Consider the following 21,752-nt stretch of genomic DNA (forward strand, 5'->3'; position numbering starts at 1 on the left):
TACTGGGCCAGCTAGATAGCTCAGTAGACTAAAGAGCCTGCTTAGGCAGAGTGCAGTGGCTGGGGTTCAATCCTTGGCATGCTGTGCTGACCCTGCCTCTGGGGAGTGCTGAGATGGAAGATTGAGACTGAGTGTGGTGGCGCGTGCCTGTAATCTTAGCACTTGGGAGGCTGAAAACAGGAGGATCACTATGAGTCCAATCTGTGTAGTGAGACCCTGTAGACCCTATACTAAATACATTAAAAAAAGAAAATACTAATCCCATTTTTGAGGGTACTACACTCAATACCCAGTCACCTATGGAAGAGCCCTTTCCTCCACATGATTACTGTCACTTGGGGCTTAGATTTTGACATACGAATGTTTGTGGGGGGTGGGCATGAGCATTCAGAGTATAACATTCATTAAATTCTATGTGTGAATTCATGTTTTTGTGTAGTTTCTGTATTATCATGACTAGTTTTCCTAGTCATGATAATCCAGTCATAAGCAAAAGTCATATTAAACAAAATATAATTTAGTGTAAAAATGTTAAATGGGTATACAGAAATATATTTTAAATTGATATAATAGGCCACCAATAAAAAGAAACTTTGTGGGTTCTCAAAGTGTAACATCAAAATATGTGAACCAGAATAATTAGAAAAAAGAAAAAATGCTCAAATTCTCAAAAGTAGTGAGAGGGGTCAGGGAGATGGCTCAATGGAATAAGCGTTTCCCGGGCAAGCACAAGGGCCTGAATTAAATCCCTGGTTCCGGAAAAAAAAAAAAAAAAAAAGTAGTAAGAGATCCTTAATTAGAAATGTTATGGGTTGTGTCTAGTTGTCCCCCCAAAGCCTTGCACTCATGGGGCAGACTTCCCATTGCTGGAAAGGAACAAGAGAATGGAAAAGATGGCCTGAGGGCATCCTCACCCTTTACAGCCTCACCCTTTGCAGCCTGAAGTGTGAGGGACTTTGCCATGAGGAGAAAGCTGCAGAGCCCCATGTTCCAGAATGGCGGCAGTGGCCACACCAAGTTCCAGAATGGCGCTGGCATGGAGAATTTGTTCCTCAGAATCAGGGTCAGAGTCCCCAGTGATCCAAGCACTGGACCCCTACAGCCAAAAGAAGAAAGTCTGGCTATTGCGCCAGCTGGCAGCAGACCTTGGCATCATCCACCTGGCATTGATTTTAGATTCTTGCAGAATGTGCAGAATGCAGGAGTTCTAAGGTTAAGAAGGCTTCTGCCTTGATTTCAGAAGGCCTGGGAGGCCAGGCAGTGTGCCCCATGAGAGGGAAGTGTGTAAAGCTGTGAGTGACAAGCTTATTCAGTGGAAACCCCAGAAGTTAGGAAATGTGGATCATCTAAGAGAAGCTGCAAAAAGGGAGCAAAGCAGCCATGAGAGAGAAGCCATGGGTGCTACAACCAGTAGGAGTGCCACAGGGGCGGAGCCACATGGAGCTCACAATTTGCCACAGATTGCTTTGGATGTTCCACAAGGAAATACAGGATTTAATGTTTGCCCTGTTGGATTTTGGACTCGGTTTGGTCCCAGTGCTTTGTATTCTTCTGCTGTGTGTACCTTTTGGAATGATAATACTCTTCTTGTGACATTGAATGTTGGAAGTGTTTAACTTCTCTTATGTACAGGGGCTCATAGCTAAGAGTTTGCCTTAGATCTTGGAGGAGATTTGGGACTTGGACTTTTCAACAATGCTGAAACTGTTAGGACTTTGGCAACTCTTAGAGATGTACTAAAATGCCTTTTGCACAAAGGGATGTACATGGGACTTAAGGGTATAGGGGCAAAATGTTAGTTTGTGTCCCGTTGTCCCCCCACAGCCTCATGTAGTCATGGGACAATTTTCTAGACTTTGTGATTAATTTGTGATCCAGTGCTGGGATTATGATTGTCAGTGCTTCTGGGATTATGGATATGAGTACTACACCTAGCCTGGGGCAGATAGTCTGAATGCAGCATAAGGAAGACAGACTTGCTCTCCTGCCATTGTTGCTGCTATTCCTCCCATTTGTTTTTTGCTGTCTTCCATTGCCGAGAACTGCTGCCCTCTGCCATGTGGCACTCTGCTTTGGAGCCAACTGAGTATGGATTGAAACCTCAATAATCCTTTCCTTCCTTAATTTTGGATGTTGGGTATTTTGTCCCCACAATGAGAGAAAAGTAACTGAGACAAGAAAGATCAATTTAAATAGCAGTACAATTCAAGATTTTTTATATTCATAAAAAATATTTTAAATAGTTGCATTGACTTTTTATCTTTTTTTTTAACCTTAGACCTACCTTTTGCAAATATGGGTAAGACTGATATTTCCATGTTGTGGTATACTCTAGTTTCTCTTTAAATATTTTCTTTTTTTTTTTCTTTTTTTTCTTTTTTTTTTTTTTTGGCAAAACTGAGAATTAAATCTAGGCCCTTGTGCTTTCCAGGGAAGTACTTATTCCACTGAGCCATCTCCCTGGTCCATCTGGTTTCTCTTCAGATCTTGTAAATCTTTTGCCTTTTACATGTTGCAGTATAGAAAAATGTCAGTAAATTTTCAACAGTTGATGTGTAGGGTACACTGTACATAGTTTAGTGAAAACATTAATAGAAATAGTTGCTCAGAATTTAATTGTGTGGAACAGAAAATCTCAAACTGAAATTTGTATATTACAGTTGAGAACAGTGTATAAACACATTGGATAGATCAAAGTTGGTTCAGAAAAATAAAGGTGTTTGAATATTTTTGATTAAAAATTAAGAGTATAAATAACATTTAACTCAAAATGGAATTAAGTGAAAAAAGTAGCAAAGAGTTACTACATGCAAAAGGATTTAAGATAAATTTAAAAAATTTGTAGGGCTTTAAAGCAAATAGGTAGGAATGTAGATTGTCATTACCAAGCAAAACTGAAAATGAGAAAACAGTGAGAATGAGGAAGATGCTAAGCACAGATAGAAATTTGCATTGCAATATTTTGTTGCTAAAACAAGAAACTTTAAGATGAGGTTTCTTTTTCTGGATAATACACTTATCAGCATTGACTTTAAAAGAAATAGCATTCCAAAAAACACAAAAGATTGATAAGATAATAAATAAGTGGGACATTTTGCTTGTTGGCTTCACAGATGCCTGAATTTTAGAGCAAATTACTGGCAGCTGAATTCTTTGGTTAGGCTGAGAGTGAAACATGAAGGAGAATTTTGTTGATTATGCTACTTAATTTCATTACTTATATGTGTGTCTATTCCTTTTGTTGTACTCTTGAGTCCCCAATGGTCATAGAAAAGCCTTGGCTGTGGAGTAGACATTGATAAAAACATGGCTAGGAAAGATTTTAGTGTAGAAAAGTTTGCAGTTATAGTGGTGGCGTGGTACCTCAGTTTACAAATGCTTTTGTTTGCATCCCTAAGTGTGTGGCAGAATTTTATTTTTGTTGTGAACTGTGCATTGGATTGTGAACACATCTGTAGCCATCTTTGCTGTATGAACATAAATAAGTCCATATTTTCCAGAATAAATTCATGAACCAAGGTACTGCTATATTTAACTTGATTGGGAAGTGGGATATTCTGGTACAGTTTAGCTACATGTAGCATAATGTGTTTTACACTAAGACCCATTTTTAAAAGCATTAGAATTAAAAATACCATAATGAATAATCTCTTATTTTTTAAGGAAAATAATCAGATGGTGGAGTACCATATATTTTTAAAAGTTTTTAAAGATTCGTGTTGTTTTAGTTACTTTCTCATTGCTGGGACAAGATCCCTAATACCCACAAGGTAAAGGAGGGAAGGTTCTGTCTTTAGTTCATAGTTTATAATGGTTTCAGGCCATAGTTGGCTTGCCCCAAAGCAGGGCGGCATGGCAGAGGGTAAAGAGTCTGTGGGAAGGTAGGTGGAAAGCAATGAGCTTGCTGTCCATCTGTCCCTTATGTTTCTTCCAAGCTACAAAGCTTGTTGTTTGCTGCCACCCACACACAGGGCTTGGCTTCCCTCCTCAGGAATCCCATCATTCACAGTGATTCTAAGCTAGTCAGTATCAATCCAGTTAGCATATACCCATGATCCAGCCACCTCCCCAGAGCCTCATCTGTGGGCACATGAGACTTGGGGTGTAGGCACATCCAGGTATAAGCTCCTTTCCCTGTTCCTTAATTTTGTAGATGTAGACTGGCTTCCAGGGTAAGGTTACCACCACTGTGCTTTGGATTGTGCACCTGGCTCGTACTGAACGTGGATGTAGAAGCTGGGTCTCCTGATTTCTGGGTTTGGGTCATACGTCACTAAAGCTTACATGCTTTGGGTTTTGGACTGTTTACCTATATATATATATAGTGAGATGGTTTGGGGATGGAGCTCAAATATAAACACAAAGTTCATTTATGTTTTCTGTGCACCATACACAATAGGTGGATGTTAACTTTATATAATATTTTTAAAGCACCCACATTTTTGTTGGAGCTTGTCACAGGAAGTGAAAATAGAAATGATGATGTAGGCTTGAGAGACACTGGAGAGACCTGATATCCAGCACTGGCAAATAACAATTTTAATTAGATAGGGAAGGGAGTTTTCAAAGATTCTGAAATACCTACCATGGTGGACTAGAAGAATAGTATTCCATATGCTCCAGTAGAAAAGCTAGGAGGATCTGTAAGCTTTAGGAAAAGAATTGAAATATAACTTGGATTTTTAGGAAAAGGAAAAATAGAATATATCAAGAAGTATGTAATTACTGCATAGAAATTTGATGACTGCTAAGGCAGGAGGGAGGGCTGGAAATGGAAGTCCTTTTAATAAAATTTCTGTGAAAATACTTGTTTTATTTCAGAAGAGAAGAACATGTTGGAGTAATTTTGTGCTTTATAGTACCTCAGATACAGTGTTCATACTGACTAAACAGGACTTAAAATCGTGGCCTAAATTTTGTATGTAGTTTTGTAAGTTCCATATCAGCAACTTCCTACCTAGAAAGTAATTGTAGAAATCCATTAAAAATCTCTCTCTCTCTCTCTCTCTCTCTCTCTCTCTCTCTCTCTCTATATATATATATATATAGTATTTTAGGGAAGTGTTTACAGGGTGTTCAGGGTCTCACTACTAGATCAGACTCGTAGTGATCCGCCTGTTTTCAGCCTCCCAAGAGCTGGGATTACAGCTGCATGCTGCAGTGCCCAGTCAGTGTGCTCTGGGGACAGGGCTGGCATGGCATGCCCGGGGATTGAACCCCAAGCCCCCATATCTGCTTGCAGCTGGTTTAATCCCCTGAGCTATTTGGCTGGCCCTTCCATTAAAAATTAGCTGCTGTAGAAACAAATAATTGTGATAGTACACATTTGCTTCCTGTTACTAAGGTAGTACATTAATTTATAAACATTCCTTCTTAGGTATTTAAATGATTTCTAACATAATGAAAATGGCATTTGGTTATAATACTAGAATCTACTCCTCATTAGAATTTTCATCTTCAAGGTAAATCAGATGCTTTTTTTCATTTAATTTTATTATTAGTGTGTATACTAACTTATTCTTACTTTTCTTTTGATTTATAGGTCTTATCCAGCCCATTCCAAGAAACCAGTTTTTCCAAAATTATTTTAATAATAATCTTGTAAATGAAGCAGATAGACCTTACAAGTGTTTTTACTGTCATCGAGCTTATAAAAAATCTTGCCACCTTAAACAGCATATCAGGTAAGGTAACAAATTGAAGTGAAAATTTGATACAGTTACAGAAATTTGATGACTTTACCATGTCTAGAACTATTTATGATGGCATTTTAGCTTTTTGTATTTAAGATATCCCATTTTGACCCAAAATAATTATTGATAATAGAAATTTAAAAAAAAATTCTTCCATGTTTTTTGCTTTCTTTCGTATTCTAAGGATTAACTCCTGAGTTTTAATTCCTGGTGCTTGCATCTTTGAAAAGAAAGTAGACATTTGATTATGGGGAACAGTGTAACATAGAAATGTTTAGAATTTAAAAGATACAAGCTCCCATTTTCCATCATATGCTGCCCTATGTCTTGGCAGGTCACGTAGCCACTTAAGTCTTGGACTTGTAAAATATGAAATGTTGTGTTTGCTGCCTAATTTAAAAATGTGAAGATCAAATGAAATATATGAGTATGTTCTAGCTATAAAGCCCTATAAAAGAGTAAGAAACATGTTCACTACAATTTTTTCTTTTTAGGTCACATACAGGTGAAAAACCTTTTAAATGTTCTCAGTGTGGAAGAGGCTTTGTTTCTGCAGGGGTGCTCAAAGCACATATCCGGACACACACTGGCCTGAAGTCTTTCAAGTGTCTGATATGTAATGGAGCCTTCACTACAGGTGGTAGCCTACGGAGACACATGGGCATACATAATGACCTCCGTCCTTATATGTGTCCTTATTGCCAGAAAACATTTAAGACTTCACTAAATTGCAAAAAGCACATGAAAACCCATAGGTAAGTATAATTCTGATGACCACTAATTATCTTTATAATTCTAAGATGATGGTGGGGAACATTTGTAGCAAATGATTGTCATTGATTCTTATGTTGTCTGTCTGTGTCTCCCCCTCCCCTCTCCTCGCCTCCCCCCTCCTTCCCTCCCTGTCTCCCCCTCCCTCCCCCCTTTTCTGATCTTTTTAAGGTAAGGTCTCACTATGCAGTTCAGGCTGACCTTCAGCTCACTTTGTAGTCTAGGCTGGCCTCGAACTCATGATGATCCTCCTGCCTCAACTTCCTGAATGCTGAAATTACAGGCGTATACCACCACACCTGGCTATATTGTTATTATAAGTTGGAGTATATGGGCTAAAGATACTTTACTCCAGTCTCTTGGGATCAGTTAAGAGCATTGTCATTTTTAACATTAATCTGAGGCAGTCTATATTAGATCAGATACTTTTGTTGGAAATCTATTTATTTTATTTTACACATTCACTGTTTTTTAAATTCAGTTTATTGATACCTTTTACATATATATTAATAACATTTATCATAGAGAAATTGTATCTGGACATGATATATCTTCTTTTTTTTTCCATTCCCTCCCTTCAGCCATTTTCTTCTTATTTACTAAAGCTTTGTTTTTTTGTTTTTTCCTTCTTTTGTTTTTTTCTTTTCTGTTCCTTCCTTTCCCCCTTCTCCTTTCTGAGTTATGCTTCTCACTTAAACATTTTTTTTCTGTTTCACAATACCTGTTACACATTTTGGTTCTTATTTGTATTTTTGGTTTTTCACACCAGAGAAACAAAGCAGCCTTTACATATATGTGTAAACTTATTTCTCTTAAAAGTATGGTCTCAGGGTGCATCCATGTACCTAGAAATGTCTCAAGCATATCCATCTTTATGACAGAGTAGTACTCCATGGTATAAAATACTTACATCTTCTTTATTGTTTCATTGGTTGATGGGCATTTGGGCTGTTTCCAAGGTTTAGCTATTACAAGCTGTGCCACTAAGCATGAGTATGTGCAAATCTCTTTTTAAAGCTCATTGTCAATAATTAGATGAAATGGTAGACTGTGCCTCCTAGTACAGTGAAGTAGTAAAGATTTCAGAAAAGAATATCTTGGTATATCTTATGAATTCTAGTCATGTTGTTAGTGAATCTCAGGTGTAATGATCCTCTATTGTTGATTTAAACAATATGCTTTATGAGATAGCCCATGAGCCCATCATTCAGTGTCACATGTCTTTTTACTTGGCTGGAGGGCTAGACATCTCTAATGGAGGTAATCAAAGAGATGTGTTTCTGGTTAGAGCTGGGGCTTGCTGGATGCGTATTCCTGTGAAGCCACAGCATTCTGCCATGTGCAGCATGTATAAAGGGTCTACCTCCCAATTTATTTGAAGAGAGTTAGTAGCCTGTCATGTGAATGTTGAGCTTTCTATCCTGGAGCATTTACTTTTGGACAGATAGTAGTTAACAGAGGCTTCTTGTTTTGATATTCCCTACAAAACAAAAGTTGAAGTGTTAAAATAAGTTCTCTGGGATAGTTTTTGTTTTATGTTTATAATATGCCTTCTGTGTTAATGTTGGGATTACAGGTTTTAAGAATCTTATTGCTGAGTGTGGGTCTAATCCCAGCATTCTGGGAGACTAAAGCAGGAAGATTACAAATTTTAGTCTAGCCTTGACAGTTTGGCAATTTAGTGAGACCCCACCTGAAAAAATGTTTTCTTAAAAATTGGCCTGTGAAATCAGATATTGTATTTCATTTGTATTTTTGAAATATTTGGAGTTCTAAAAATACCTCATGCTTAGAGTAAATAATTTATATACATTGTTAATAAACTTAATGAAAAACAAAAACAAGTATCTTTAGGCAAGCAAGAAGGAAACAAAAGACACAAGTCTTCAGGACAAGTAGTAAAGGCAGACAGGATGTATCACTGTACAGAAAAACTGCAATAAAGTGAGGTGGCATGCTTCCCAATGCCATGGTTTCCTTATTATCATCTGCTGATGGGCATATAGGCCACTTGGTAATTAGCTATTACAAATTGTGCTGCTATAAACATGGGAATGTATGTCTCGCTGCAATATTTTGTTTTTAGCTTTCACAGAGGTACTCATAAAATACATAGCTGAGTCAAGTGGAATTTCTATTTTTAGCTTTTTAAAAATTTACATATTGGTATCCATTGTAGTTGTACTAGTTTACAAGCTTATCAACAAGGTGAAAAGGTTTTTCTTTTCTCCCCACAACCTTGCTAGCATTTGTTTTTGAGTTTTTGAGAATAGCTGTTTTTTCTGAAATTGAGAGACTCTCTAATAGTGTTTAGACAAGGTATCATGTCTGCATCTTGTACTATGAATAACTATTATGAAGACAACAATATGCAATGTATTAATTACTGTAACTGTCCTACTAACCTGTTTTGAAACTGTCTCATTGCTATTTCTTTCTCATTAAAATTAATAAAAAAGAGAATCTCAGTATTGTTTTGACTTACATTCCTCTAATGACCAAAGGTACTGAGCATACTTTCACGTATCTTTTGGCCATTTGTACTTCTTTTGAAATATGTCAGTTCATTTCATTTTTTCGATTGAGTTTTTTGTTTTGAGGGTTCCATTTTTTTTTTTTTTTTTTTTTTTTGAGTTCTTTTTAGATATTAACCCTTGCGGGGGAGGGGGTACTTGTTAAATTCCTTTTCCCGTTGCATATTGATTGTGTCTTTGCTCTGTTGAATGTTTCCTTTGTTGTACAGAAGCTTTTTAGTTTGATATAATGCTATTTTTTTGATTCTTAGTGTTATGCCTTGTATAATTAGGGCTCTGTTCAGAAAGTCCTTACCTATACCCATGTCTTTGAGAGTTTTACTTTTTTATCTTCTAGCAGATTCAGTGCTTTGTTTTTATATCTAGGTTTTTGATCCATTTTAATTTGATTTTACTACACGGAGAGAGTTATGGCTTTAGATTCTTCTTCTGCATGTGGATAAACAGTTTTCCCAGCATTGTTTATTAAATAGGCTATTTTCCCTGATACATGTTTTTGGCTCCTTTGTTAAAGAGTAAATAACTAAAGGTGCCTGGTGTTGTTTCTCCATCCTCAGTTCTATTCTGTAGATCTACTTGCCTGTTTTTATGCCTGTGTCATTCTATTTTTGTCACTGTAGCTTTGTAATATAATTTGAAATTTTGGCTTTCATTGCTCACTGCTGTGCTTTTGTTTCTCAGGATTACTTTTACTATTTGGTTCCCTTCTGGTTCCATTTTAGGATAATTTTTTTTTTTTTTTTCTAGGTCTTGGAAGAATGCTGTTGGTATTTTCACTGGTTTTATATTGAATCTATTTTGACAATCTTGGTTCTGCTTATCTGGGAATGAAATGTCTCCATTTTCTGATATCTTCTTCAGTCTTTTCTTAGAATACTATAGTTTTCATTATAGAAATCTTTTACTTCCTTGGCTAGGTTAATTCTTAGTCTTTCTTCCTTTTTTTTTTTTCTTTTTAAAGCTGTTGTGAATGGAGTTGTTTTCCTCATTTCTTTCTCAGTGAATTTATTGTTGGTGATAGGAATGTGATTGATGTTTTTGTCCTGCTTTTGCTGAATTTGTTTATTAGTTTTCAGACTTCTTTGTTGGAGTTTTTTGGGTCCTCAATGTAAAGGATCTTATATTCTGCAAATAAGGATAGTTTGACTTCTTCTTTTCCTATTCAGATACCTTTAACTTCTTTCTCAGGCTTGATTGTTGTGACTAAAGTTTTGAGTAGTATATTGAACAAGAGTGGTGAGAGTGAATATCCTTGTCTTTTTTTTTTATATAACTTTTATTTATTTATTTTTTTATTTGTTTATATATATTTTTTAGCAGAATCGGGGATTGAACTCAGGCCCTTGCACTTGCCAGGGAAGTGCTTATTCCACTGAGCCATTTCCCCAGTCCCTCCTTGTCTTGTTTCTGAGGCAGGTTCTACTTTTAAATGTGTGACATCGATTTTCAGTGTTTTAAACGAAAAATTCTGATATGTATTATCTGATGTGCATTCATGTCTTGTGGCTTGTGGCAGAATTTATTTTTTTATTTAAGATAACTTTATTGAGAAACAGCAATGAGACAGTTTTAGAACTGATTACTAGCACAGTTTCAATAATTAATACATTGCATATTGTTGTCTTCTTAGTGGTTATTCATAGTACAAGATGCAGACATGATGTCCTGTCCATATACACTATTAGTACAAATCTTTCTATTCATTGAATTAAGAGAAAGTAGCTGTATATCTATCTTAACTATTTTGAATATACAGATACAAAATGATCCTTCATTTGTATCTCCTTTTTTTGTTTAGTTTTGTCAGAGATGGGTATTCCATTGTCATTGTAGGTGCGTGTATTCAGCAAAATATTCCAATATAGTTATGGCAGAATTTAAAGCATGGTTTTCTTCAGAATTATTAGTAACATTTAGTACTTACTGGCTTATCATGACTTCAAAAATTTGACAGTTTAAGGATTAAAATGTTATTGAATAAATTGTAGGATTTTTTGTTGTATCCCAGGGTATTGTTCATAGCATCTAATTTTATGAATTAATGTTGTTTTTTGGAAAAGATATGAACTTGCTCAGCAGCTTCAGCAGCACCAGGAAGCTACATCAGTGGATGATAGCCCCATGGACCAGCAGAGCATGCAGGTGTCTGCTCCCTTGCCAGTAGAGATCGAGAGCACCGAGCTGCAGCAGACAGCCGAGGCGGTCACGGCAGACCCTGAGGCCATGCTTGACCTGGGGCCACAGCATGTGGTTGGCACAGAGGAGGGAGGCCTTGGGCAGCAGCTGGCAGATCAGCCACTGGAAGCCGATGAAGGTGATATTTCTGGAGTTGTAACTTACAGAATAATCCTACTGTGTTTTTCAAGCCTGTCATGCTCATCATGGTCCTTAGTGGAATCTCCCCTCTTTGACTTTCTGTACTGTAGTTTGTGCCATGTATATATAAGTGTGTACATCTGTGGCTTTGAAATTTTATATTGCCCCTTCCAGTCTTTAATCAGACTTTTATTTTTTAGATTTATTGGATTTTTGTTTGTTCATGTTAAGCATAAAGTAAACTGACTTCTTAGTAGCAAATTAGGTAAGTATTCAAAAATCTTCTGGGGACCGGGGAGATGGCTCAGTTGAATAAGTGCTTCCCTGGCGAGTGCAGGGATCTGAGTTCAATCCCTGGTTCTGCCAAAAAAAAAAAGAAAGCAAAAAAACCTCAGAAACTTCCGACTTCAGCAAAATGTACTCCCTGTATTTTTTTTGGTGTGGGTTCTTCCAGTTATTTTTCTTTCTTTCTTTCTTTCTTTTTGCATTCAGGCACACTTCATCTGTGTGTACATGTTCCTTGTGCTTACATAAAGAAATATGGGTCTTTTCATGCGTGCTTTTTTGTAACCTACTTATTGAGAGAATCTTTCATATATGTATATATATATTCATTTATTATTTTAGGAGACTATACTCAGAGTGAAGTTTTAAAAAGTTGCTGAGGCTAGTCATGGTATCACAACCCTCTAATCCCAACACTTAGGAGGCTGAGGCAAGAGGATTGCTATGAGTTCGAGGCCAGCCTGGACTATATAGTGAGTTCAAGGACTGCATGAACTACATGGCAAGAACCTGTCTCAGAAACCTAAAAAGAAATTTTTCTGAATATATTGCATTTTAGAATATTATTTTATAGAAATTAATAGATATATTATACATGTGTATATATGTGCATATACTATTATAGAATGATCATATAGTATTCCTATTTTCAAAAGTACACCAGCTTCCTTGAAGTATACATTTAAACAGCTAATTAGATGTAAATAACTTTTAGGTGTGCAACCTGCCTTTCTCTTTGCATTCCTTTCTGCAGATGGATTTGCAGCCCCTCAGGACCCTCTTCCAGAGCACATGGACCAGTTTGAAGAGCAGGCTCCCCCGCAGCAGTCCTTTGAGCCAGCAGGGCTATCGCAAGGTTGGTGTGGGTTTCGGGGAGATTTGTAAATGATATGACTTGTGGAGAGTTTATTTTTACAATCACCTTAGGTATTTCTCTAAAGGCTGTTCTAAAATTTGTAGTTTCAAACCACATAGCTTTTGTAAATATTTTGTAATTTTTAAAATACATTTTTGGAACTGCTGATAAAAATAAATTCTGATTCTTTTTTTCTTTAAATATGCTGTATTTATAAACTCAATGTATTTTTTCTTTTTGTGTAACTTTAGTATTTTTTATAATAGTGCTGTTTCTAATTTATTTCAGGTTTTACAGTGACTGACACATACAATCAACAAACTCAGTTTCCTCCTGTGCAACAGCTGCAGGATTCTAGTACCCTTGAGTCTCAAGCCTTATCTACAAGTTTCCATCAACAGAACTTACTGCAGGTTTCAAGCTCTGACACTATTAACGTAGTGAGTGTCTTCAGAAGGATCTGTACCTGTCATATAATCTAGTAGATGCTATCCTATCCTTTGCTATATTTATTTGTTTATTCATTTAGTTTTGAAACAGGGTTTCACTATACTGTTCAAGCTGGCTGTGAACTCACTATAGTCCAAACTGGTGTTTTATTTGCAGCAATCCTCCTGCCTCAGGAGCAGGAGTGCTGGGATTACAGGTGTGCACTACCACACCTGGCCTGCTGTAATTATTTAGAAGTTGCTTATTTACAAGAATGTGTCCACTTCTGGAACCACTAGAGTTAGTAAATTCTCTATAAAAACTTTGGTGTATTGCACATAGGATTTTCTCTTGCCTTAAAATATCTTAAGGTCAACACTGTGATTGGTGCACCTTTGCCTTTTTGGCTAAAAGGTAGGGAGTTAGTATAGTGTTGTGCAGCAAAGTCTGAAGGATATTGCTTTAGGCACTAAGTATTTTTTGTTTGTGTAATCTTAAATATGTTAGAGGGAAAATAAATGCTAGAATTTCAAAAACAAGTATGTGTATGTATGTATGTATGAGGTACTGGGAAATGAACCCAGGCTCTTCACACTGAACTGCAGATCTCCAGCCCTTTTTGAAAAAACAGTTTTAGAAATGGGGTCTCACTAAATTGCTGAGGCTAGACTTGGACCTGTAAGTCTTTTGCCTCAGCTTCCCAGAGTGCTGGGATTGCACTCATGTACTGCCACGCCCAGCTTTATAGCAAGTATTTAATCGCATAATTTAAAAATTCTCTCTCTTACTCAAATTAGAGACATTTAAAGTTTTGTTTTGTTTTTTTGGTGGTACCCAGGGATTGAACTCACAACCTTGTGCTTGCCAGGCAAGCTCTTTTTCCACTGAGCTATCTCCCTGGCCCAATTGAACCATTTAGTTGTTATCTATCTTTAAAAGTTGTTGGTAATTTTGCACAGTGATAGGCCTGAAAGTGTCATACCACTTTTTCATAGCTAGAAACTACATAATTGACAGCAGGTATGCATAGAAAACAAGCTGCTTAGTATCTTACCTTTACTCTAGAGCCCTCTGAGCAAAACTGCCAACCCAGTGCAAGTGATATAGCTGAATGAGGGTTGTCCGCTTTGGTCATGAAAATCAGGTGAGCAAATTAGAAACAGGCCCTTGTTTACAACAGTACACAGATAGGTTTCTACTCTTGGCAGTCTGCCTTTTGACTCCATGATTCTGAAGGCTGGCTTACCCTTTGCTCTATGTGAATAGAGTATATTTTGCACAGCATGTATTTTGGAAGGACTGGAAGACATTGAGCAGTGGTGCTATGGTATCATCGTGTGATAGGGAGGGTTAATTTAACTGCTTTTGTTTGAGGGAGTGGAGGGTGTCTTTTCCATTTTCCATCTGTAACTTCCATGATACAGTTTTTTCAGAAGGTAAGATTTTTATTCATTGCCATTGTGTTAGCTTTCTATTGCCATGAGAAAATACCTCAGAAAACCAGTTTAAGATTTATTGTGGCTCACCCTTTCAGTCTTTGATCATTTTTCTCCATTACATTTGTTTCTGTGCCCAGGCAGAACATCATGATGGGGAGAATGTGTAGAACATAGCAGCTTCCCTTCATGGTGGCTGGGGAGCAGAGGGAGGAAGAAGAGGGACTGGTCCCAATGCGTCCATCAAGGCAGTCACCTCACTTTCTTCCACATGTCCCTATCTCCTAAAGGTTCTACCGCCTTGCAGTAAATAGCCCTATGCAGCAAGGGCTGGCATCCAAATTGTTAGCAAATGGGCCTTGGGGGAAGATTTAAGATCCAAGCTATAGCAGCTAGTAAGAGTCAAGATAATGAACGAGTAAGCTTTTGATAAGATACGTCAGAGAATTAACTTCATGGTCAGCTGGAGTTTGTATTGCTTTAAGTTAGTAGAAAATAATATCTGTTTAGTTGTGCATCTGTGTTTACTGTTGCTGTGGCCCAAATGATCACAATGGACAGATTGAAATTTTGCCACTATATCTACACTAATGAGTATATCCTCAGTTCCTAGTTGTTGAGTTGTTTTATATTTTTTCATAGATACTCATGTACTCTGCTTTGTACTTCTGCTCATTCTAGACAACTCCTTTGATTCAGGAGCCATCCCAAGAGGAGCTGGACCTGCAGACACAACGCCCCCAGTTCCTAGAGGAGGGTGAAGACCAGAGCAGGCGTTCTCACAGGTAACTACCCAGACCAGCCTCCTGATAACGAGTGCTGGACTGTCCAGTGCTTGTGACTTTTTAACCTCTGCGAAGTCATGCTCATTATCATCCCTGCTTTCTTAAGGATCTGAGACAAAGATTAACTTGGTATGATTTATACTGCTAGTAAGCATGAAGGCCTGATCTTGTATGTGGCAGTCTTACTTTAGCTTGTACATTTAATCTATTCTGCAGTAACTTTCTATCACCCCTGTAATCCATTATTATCTTGTTTTTAGAAATAAGCTTAAAGGGCATCTCCTTGTGTGCCACAGGAGAGGATTTCTAAGGCATTGGTAGGTGTGGCTGCTGAGCAGTGCATGTTGAGTGCTGCTGTGTACTATGTGCATTCAGCATGCTTGTGCAACAGCAGCTCTGCCCGTGCAGATGCTGGCATATGTTCACAGTGAAGAGGCCAGTATTTTTGAAGATGAAGATACAGGCCATAAAAACAAAAATACACATTATCTTTTATAAATTGCCTTAGTTTTATAATATTTCAGTAACTTTATTTATAAAATTTAAATGGTACTTTTTCCCAGAGCCAATTAATAAGACACTAATATAATCTTTCTAAAAACTGATGAACTGCCTGACCTCTTGTGAATAGTCTTAAGATTTTTGAAAGGCTGGGGAGATAGCTCAGTAGAATAAGCGCTTGCCTGGCAAGCACAAGGGCCTGAGTTCAATCCCTGGTTCCACCAAAAAAAAAAAAAAAAAAAAGAAGCAAGATTTTTGAAAATGTGTGTTTTGCTAGTATTAATAAATATATAATTCTTTAAAGGCCAGGTAATTACTTTATTATCTTTAAAAAAGATTGGATTTGTTTCTCAAACACAACCCTAATTTGAATCAGTGTGTTGTGCATTTAATTCTTGACCTTAGGAGGGGCAGTATCCTGAAAGTCCAATGAATTTACAAGTTTAAGAATATAGGGCCAGCGCTGGGGAGATAGTTTAGTGGACTAAGCACCTACTACATGCCATGCAGGTCCTGCCCCCATGCACGCTGAATTGACCACCGAGACAGGGCTGGTGGTACACTTTTGTAATCCTGGCGCTGAGGAGGCTGAAAACAGGAGTATAACTAGGAGTCTGAGTTGTGTAGTGAGACCTTGTACCAAATACAAAACAAAAAAAGTTTTGTTTTTTTTTACTTTGGGGGGTACATATATGGTATGATTGAAAAATACAGTGAATATTTAAATTAAATATTAGACACATTAATATCAATCCCCCTCAGAATACTATCATGTATTTTGAATATGCCTCTTTGTTCTGGCTAGTTTCTGAAACTTCTGTAAATTTTCTTTTGCAAATGTCTTTAGTTGTACTATGTCTGTCTTCATGTTCTGAATCAATTTAAAATACTTATCTTTCATTGTCATTTTGACTTTGAGGAAGAATCAGAAGTCATATAGTGCCAGCTCCAGTGAATAAGGTACATGAGGACACAATACAGTGTTTGTCTGTTGGATAGCACTTAGTAACAGTGTTCACTGTATTTTTGCTCATATTTCATAAAGACACTCATGAAAGAGGGCTTCTGAAACTGCTTCAGAAAGTGGCCAGAATAATGGAATAAGTCTATTCGAAGTAAGGAAGAACACTTTGAGGGGAACTAATGCTGTGTCTTTTACTGTAATAAATTTTAAAAAATTTAAGCATTCACCATATATCTTGATCATACCACATATAGAGAGCCTCAGAGTTTCTATGACTCTCCTGATATTTTATTTGTAATTTGAGTTATTCTCTAGGGATTTGTTTGCTAAAGTCTGATTCAGGATTTTGTATTACTGTTTTCAGGTACCATTAATCTAGTTTCTCCTTATGATTTCATAATGGCATTTGCTTGGGTCTTCCTGGACTTAGCACCTCACCTCATTTATTCATTCATTTATGCAGCCCTCAGAGCCTGTTACATGGCAGGCACTAGAGCCCTTTTACTGTGCCAAGATGGAATTTACATTCTAGTAGAGAAGAAGTGAGCAAGATGAGTAAGAAAGCCTCACTGAAGGTGAAGTGAAACTGTAGGACATGGTGCTAAAGACCGCATGGCAGATGTTTGAAGGGCAGTTGTTGGTATTGTAAGCAGAAACTGTGAACTCTGAGCACATTTAGTAGGTAGAATCTTACAAGATTTACTACAGGTTAAGATATGAAAGAAACAGATTTAATACTTCTGTGAGGATTTTGACCTGAATTTTGACAAGACGAAGATCACTATAATGTGGTTGGAGCAGATTTTGTTAGATTTAAGATCAAAGATTAGATTTTGTCCTTAAAATTGATGTTTAAGCAGAATAGCATGTGTTTAGTTTTTTCCATTAGATTGGAAGTAAAGGAAGAGGTTCAAGCTGGAAGTCCATATGTGGGAGTTACCAATACAATGACTAGTATTTAAACGTAAGGGTACACATGCAAAACAGAGAAGTGGCTCAAAGATTGTACCATGGGCATCCCAGGAAGGGATACATAATGGGAGAGAATGAGCCATGGGGCCAAGGTAGACCAGTCATGAGATAAAACAGACTCTGAAGGAAATATTTCCATGCATTTTTTTTTTGAGGAAAGAACGTATTCTTTAGCTGGGTTCTCAAGGTGACCTGAAATCCTTCTGCACATTAAACACAGAACCCATAACTTTCATTTTCCCTTAAAGTACAATAAACAGAGCAGTGAAGTTCCCATACTTCAAATGAATCAAGTCTGAAGCTGTGACCTTCAGGAATGCAACAGAGCCTAGTCTCTTCACCTGGTCTCACTGGAAGAATTATCTCAGAGTTGTAACAAGGATGAACGGAAATCCCTCCTACTTTATGTGGTATTTGTCTTCCAGTGATACTGTTCTAAGTGCTAGCCCTTGCAATTTAGCAGTTATTAGACATGTTGGAAGAATTTTTCTGCAGTATATAAGAAAGTGGGTATGTTCTGTGAGGAGAGTGCACATGACCCACAGACAGAAGGGTCTGTCCTGGTGGGTAACACTTGAACCTTGAGGTGGTTATGAGCCTAGGAATGGGGTGGTGCAGGCCTTGCTGGTTAGACTGCTCTGGAAGGAGGGTTTCTATATAGCATGGCCACATCCTTTTGCTGGGATAATTTATTTTAATTAACAGAGGTGACTTTTGGAAAGCTTTCTTCTTCAGTATATTTCAGGTGGTCTGGTAGTTTTTAGTCCTGCAATGAGAATTATTTTTCAACATTGACCTGAGTCTATCAGACTTTATCTGTGGATTCACTGTTCTGGTGCTTACTTTCTGTTTTTAATACATAGCCTCACCAAACCACAGTTGAAGTTATAGCAAAATGTTCATGTGTGTTTCTACTCCCTGAGCTCTTAGTTTAAGAGTAGACTGCAAAGGACTGCTGACTGCATTATGCAGGCTATAATTCACTTCAGAAGGGATCAAAGAGAGCCATAATGGAGAAACCTTTTAATATATAAACAGGGATGCTGAAACTTATGATTATTTCAATTTTTAAAGTAGTTTTAACTTAATTCAGTAATAGCCTATGGCAGTGATGGCTAACTTACAGCATACATAATGCATTGGGCTGTTTGTATCATTGAAAGCTCTTAAAGCTTTGACATCAATGAGGTAAGAGTAAGTAATTCTGCATGTTTGTATAGTATTCAAAATAACTCTAGTAAAATCTGATTTATTAAAAGTTTTAATAAAAAAAGTGCTTGGTTTGGCATTTCTGAATGTCCAGCCTCCAAAGTCATTCTAATCATGAAGCATCAGAAGGTGTCACAATGTCTAATGACTTAGTAAAACATAGCACATCATAAATTTTCTTCCTGTATGTTTAGAGAAAGTTTCTAACTAATTAAATATTTGGCCTGCAAAGAAGTTTTTATAGGATATCCCAATCTGGAAATCAAAGTGGTACTTGACCTAGCAAATTATCATTGACTCCATTTTGTGTTGTATATTATTATTACCCAGTATGGGCTACGTACTCCAGAAACTCCAGTTTCTGTAAGAGTTGTATTCACTTGGTTGGTGATATCACTGAAGTTGGTTTGCTTACCTTTATTCTTAGATACTGTGTTGGTAATTGTGCTCTGAAGGAGCAGGGCATGAACTCTGCGTGTTTGGTTTGCAGATGTGATTATTGCAACAAAGGCTTCAAGAAGTCCAGCCACTTGAAACAGCACGTGCGATCGCACACAGGAGAAAAACCCTACAAATGCAAACTCTGTGGGCGTGGATTCGTCTCTTCCGGTGTCCTCAAGTCCCATGAGAAGACACACACAGGTCATTATCTGTCTCCCATGTGGAGATTATGTCTGTTTTGTTTTTATTTCTTTAAAATGTGTGGGTTTTTTGTCTTTTTGAGACAGAGTTTCACTGTGCAGTTCAGGCTGGCATTGAACTCAGTTTGTAACCCAGGCTAACCTCAAATTCACAGTGACCCTTGCTTTAGCCTCCTGAGTGCTAGAATTATGGGTGTGAGCCTCCATGCATGGCTATTTATTTTTAATATTATGGCTTAAAGAGATACAATCAATCTGTTATCTAAATAATCCACTTCAGGGGTTTTTAGTACATTCAGAATTATGCAGCCATTACAACTATGTCATCATATTAGAACATTTTACTGCTAATGAAATAAACTTGATCCATTAGCAGTCACTTTCCTTTTTCTCTCAATATCCCTAATTCTAGGCAACCCTTGGTCTATCTTTATCTTTATACATTTGCCTATTTTAGACAGTACATACCTAGTGGACTCATGCCACCATGTCAGCAGTGGCGAACCTATAGCATGCATGCTTCAGTGGGCTGTCTATATCACTGAGAGCTCTAAAAGGTTCAGCATCTCTCCAGTATGTGGTCTTTTGTGATTGGCTTCTTTTACTTTGCAATGTTTACATGTGTTGTGCTTGTATCAGTACTGCATTCATTTTTATGGTCAATAATACTCTACTGTATGGATATGGCAGATTTTATTTACCTATTTGTCAGTTTGACATTTGAGTTATTTCCATATTTTTACTGTTATGAATGATCCAGCTATGAATCTTTTTATATAAGTTGCTATTGAAACACATTTGACTCAAAAGGAAATTCACAGACTAAAAGTTGAAGGATGGAAAACAATCCTCCATGCCACAAGAAATCAAAAAAAAAAAAAGTAACAGTAGCTATCCTGGTTGCTGACAATATCAACTTCAAGCCAAAAATCATCCAGAGATAAAGAAGGTCACTACATACTTATTAAGGGAAAACTGCAACAGGAAGATAGAACAATTATAAGTATATATGTACCCATTGTAGGAGCACCCTCCTACATAAGACAAATTTTAACAAACATGAAAAATCAAATGACCAATAATACAGTTGTAATGGGGAACTTTAACATGCCACTGTCACAAACAGATAGATCAATTAGGTAAAAAATCAGCAAAGATGTAACCGAACTAAGCCAAACTTGTGAAGAAATGGACTTGGTAGACCTTTGCAGAGTGTTTTACCCAGCAACAGAATACATATTCTTCTCAGCTGCACAGGAGACATTCTCCAAAATAGAACATATGCTAGCATACATAGCATGCTTAAGTAAATGCAAAGGAATCAAAATCATACCATGCATACTAGCTGATCACAGGACAATAAAACTGGAAATTATTGACAAAAGAAACTACAAAAACTCCATAAACGCATGGAAATTAACAACCTCCTAAACAACCAGTGAGTCACAGATGAAATTAAAAAACAAATTAAAAAATATTTTCAATCAAATGAAAATGCAGATACAACTTACTGAAACTTCTGGGATGCAATGAAAGCTGTGTTAAGAGGAAATTTTATAGCAGCAAATTTGTACATTATCAAAACAGAACAAACCCAAATAAATGACCTCATGCTGCACCTCAAGCTCCTAGAAAAAGAAGAGCAAGTCAAGCCCAAAGCCCAAAGAAGTCGGAAAATTATAAAGATTAGAGCAGAAATTAGTACACTGGAGATGAAAAAAACAATATAAAGGAAAAAATGAATCAAAGAGTTGGTTCTTTGAAAGAATAAATAAAATTGATAAACCTCTAGCCAACCTAAACAAAAAAAGGAAAGAAAAGCCGCAAATTCATTCAATAAAGAATAAAAGGGCAAAATCACTACAAACCTAGAGAATACCTACTTCCAAAATTATTAACTCTTATAGGATGGAAAACTCAGAGGAAATGGAACAATTTCCTAGATAAATATGAAATGCCAAAGCTGAGTCAAGAAGATATACAAACTCTGAATAACTCAATAATGAGAAACAAAATTGAAAATGTAATAAAACCCTTCCCTAAAATAAGAAAGAAAGAAAATGTAATAATAATAATAATAATAATAATAATAATAATAATAAACTACCAACAAAGAAAAGCCCTGGTGCAGATGGATTCACAGCAGAATTCTACAAGAAACTTAGAGAAGATTTAATGCCAACTTTTCTCTAAGTCTTCAGTGAAATTGAAAGGGAAGCAATTCTCCCAAACTCATTCCTGGAGGCAAGTATTACTCTGATTCCAAAACCAGAGAAAGATCCAATTAAAAAAAAGAACTACAAGCCAATCTCTCTAATGAATATCGATATAGAAATCCTCAATAAAATACTAGCAAACAG

At 36.9% G+C, this 21,752-nt stretch overlaps 1 protein-coding gene across 1 annotated transcript in view; it reads left to right on the top strand.

The window, feature by feature from the left end:
- Window positions 1–21,752, top strand: part of Znf236 (zinc finger protein 236) — a 141,633-nt gene that overhangs the window by 64,266 nt on the left and 55,615 nt on the right. Inside the window, exons 11-17 of the mRNA XM_023700080.1 lie at window positions 5,543–5,684; window positions 6,188–6,448; window positions 11,059–11,312; window positions 12,354–12,455; window positions 12,744–12,895; window positions 15,002–15,105; window positions 19,242–19,393. Of these exons, the coding sequence (XP_023555848.1) occupies window positions 5,543–5,684; window positions 6,188–6,448; window positions 11,059–11,312; window positions 12,354–12,455; window positions 12,744–12,895; window positions 15,002–15,105; window positions 19,242–19,393 (1,167 nt within the window). The remainder of the gene's footprint in view (window positions 1–5,542; window positions 5,685–6,187; window positions 6,449–11,058; window positions 11,313–12,353; window positions 12,456–12,743; window positions 12,896–15,001; window positions 15,106–19,241; window positions 19,394–21,752) is intronic.

The sequence above is a fragment of the Octodon degus genome, unplaced genomic scaffold, assembly GCF_000260255.1.
Source record: "Octodon degus isolate 3935 unplaced genomic scaffold, OctDeg1.0 scaffold00120, whole genome shotgun sequence".
In the NCBI taxonomy this organism is placed as follows: domain Eukaryota; kingdom Metazoa; phylum Chordata; class Mammalia; order Rodentia; family Octodontidae; genus Octodon; species Octodon degus.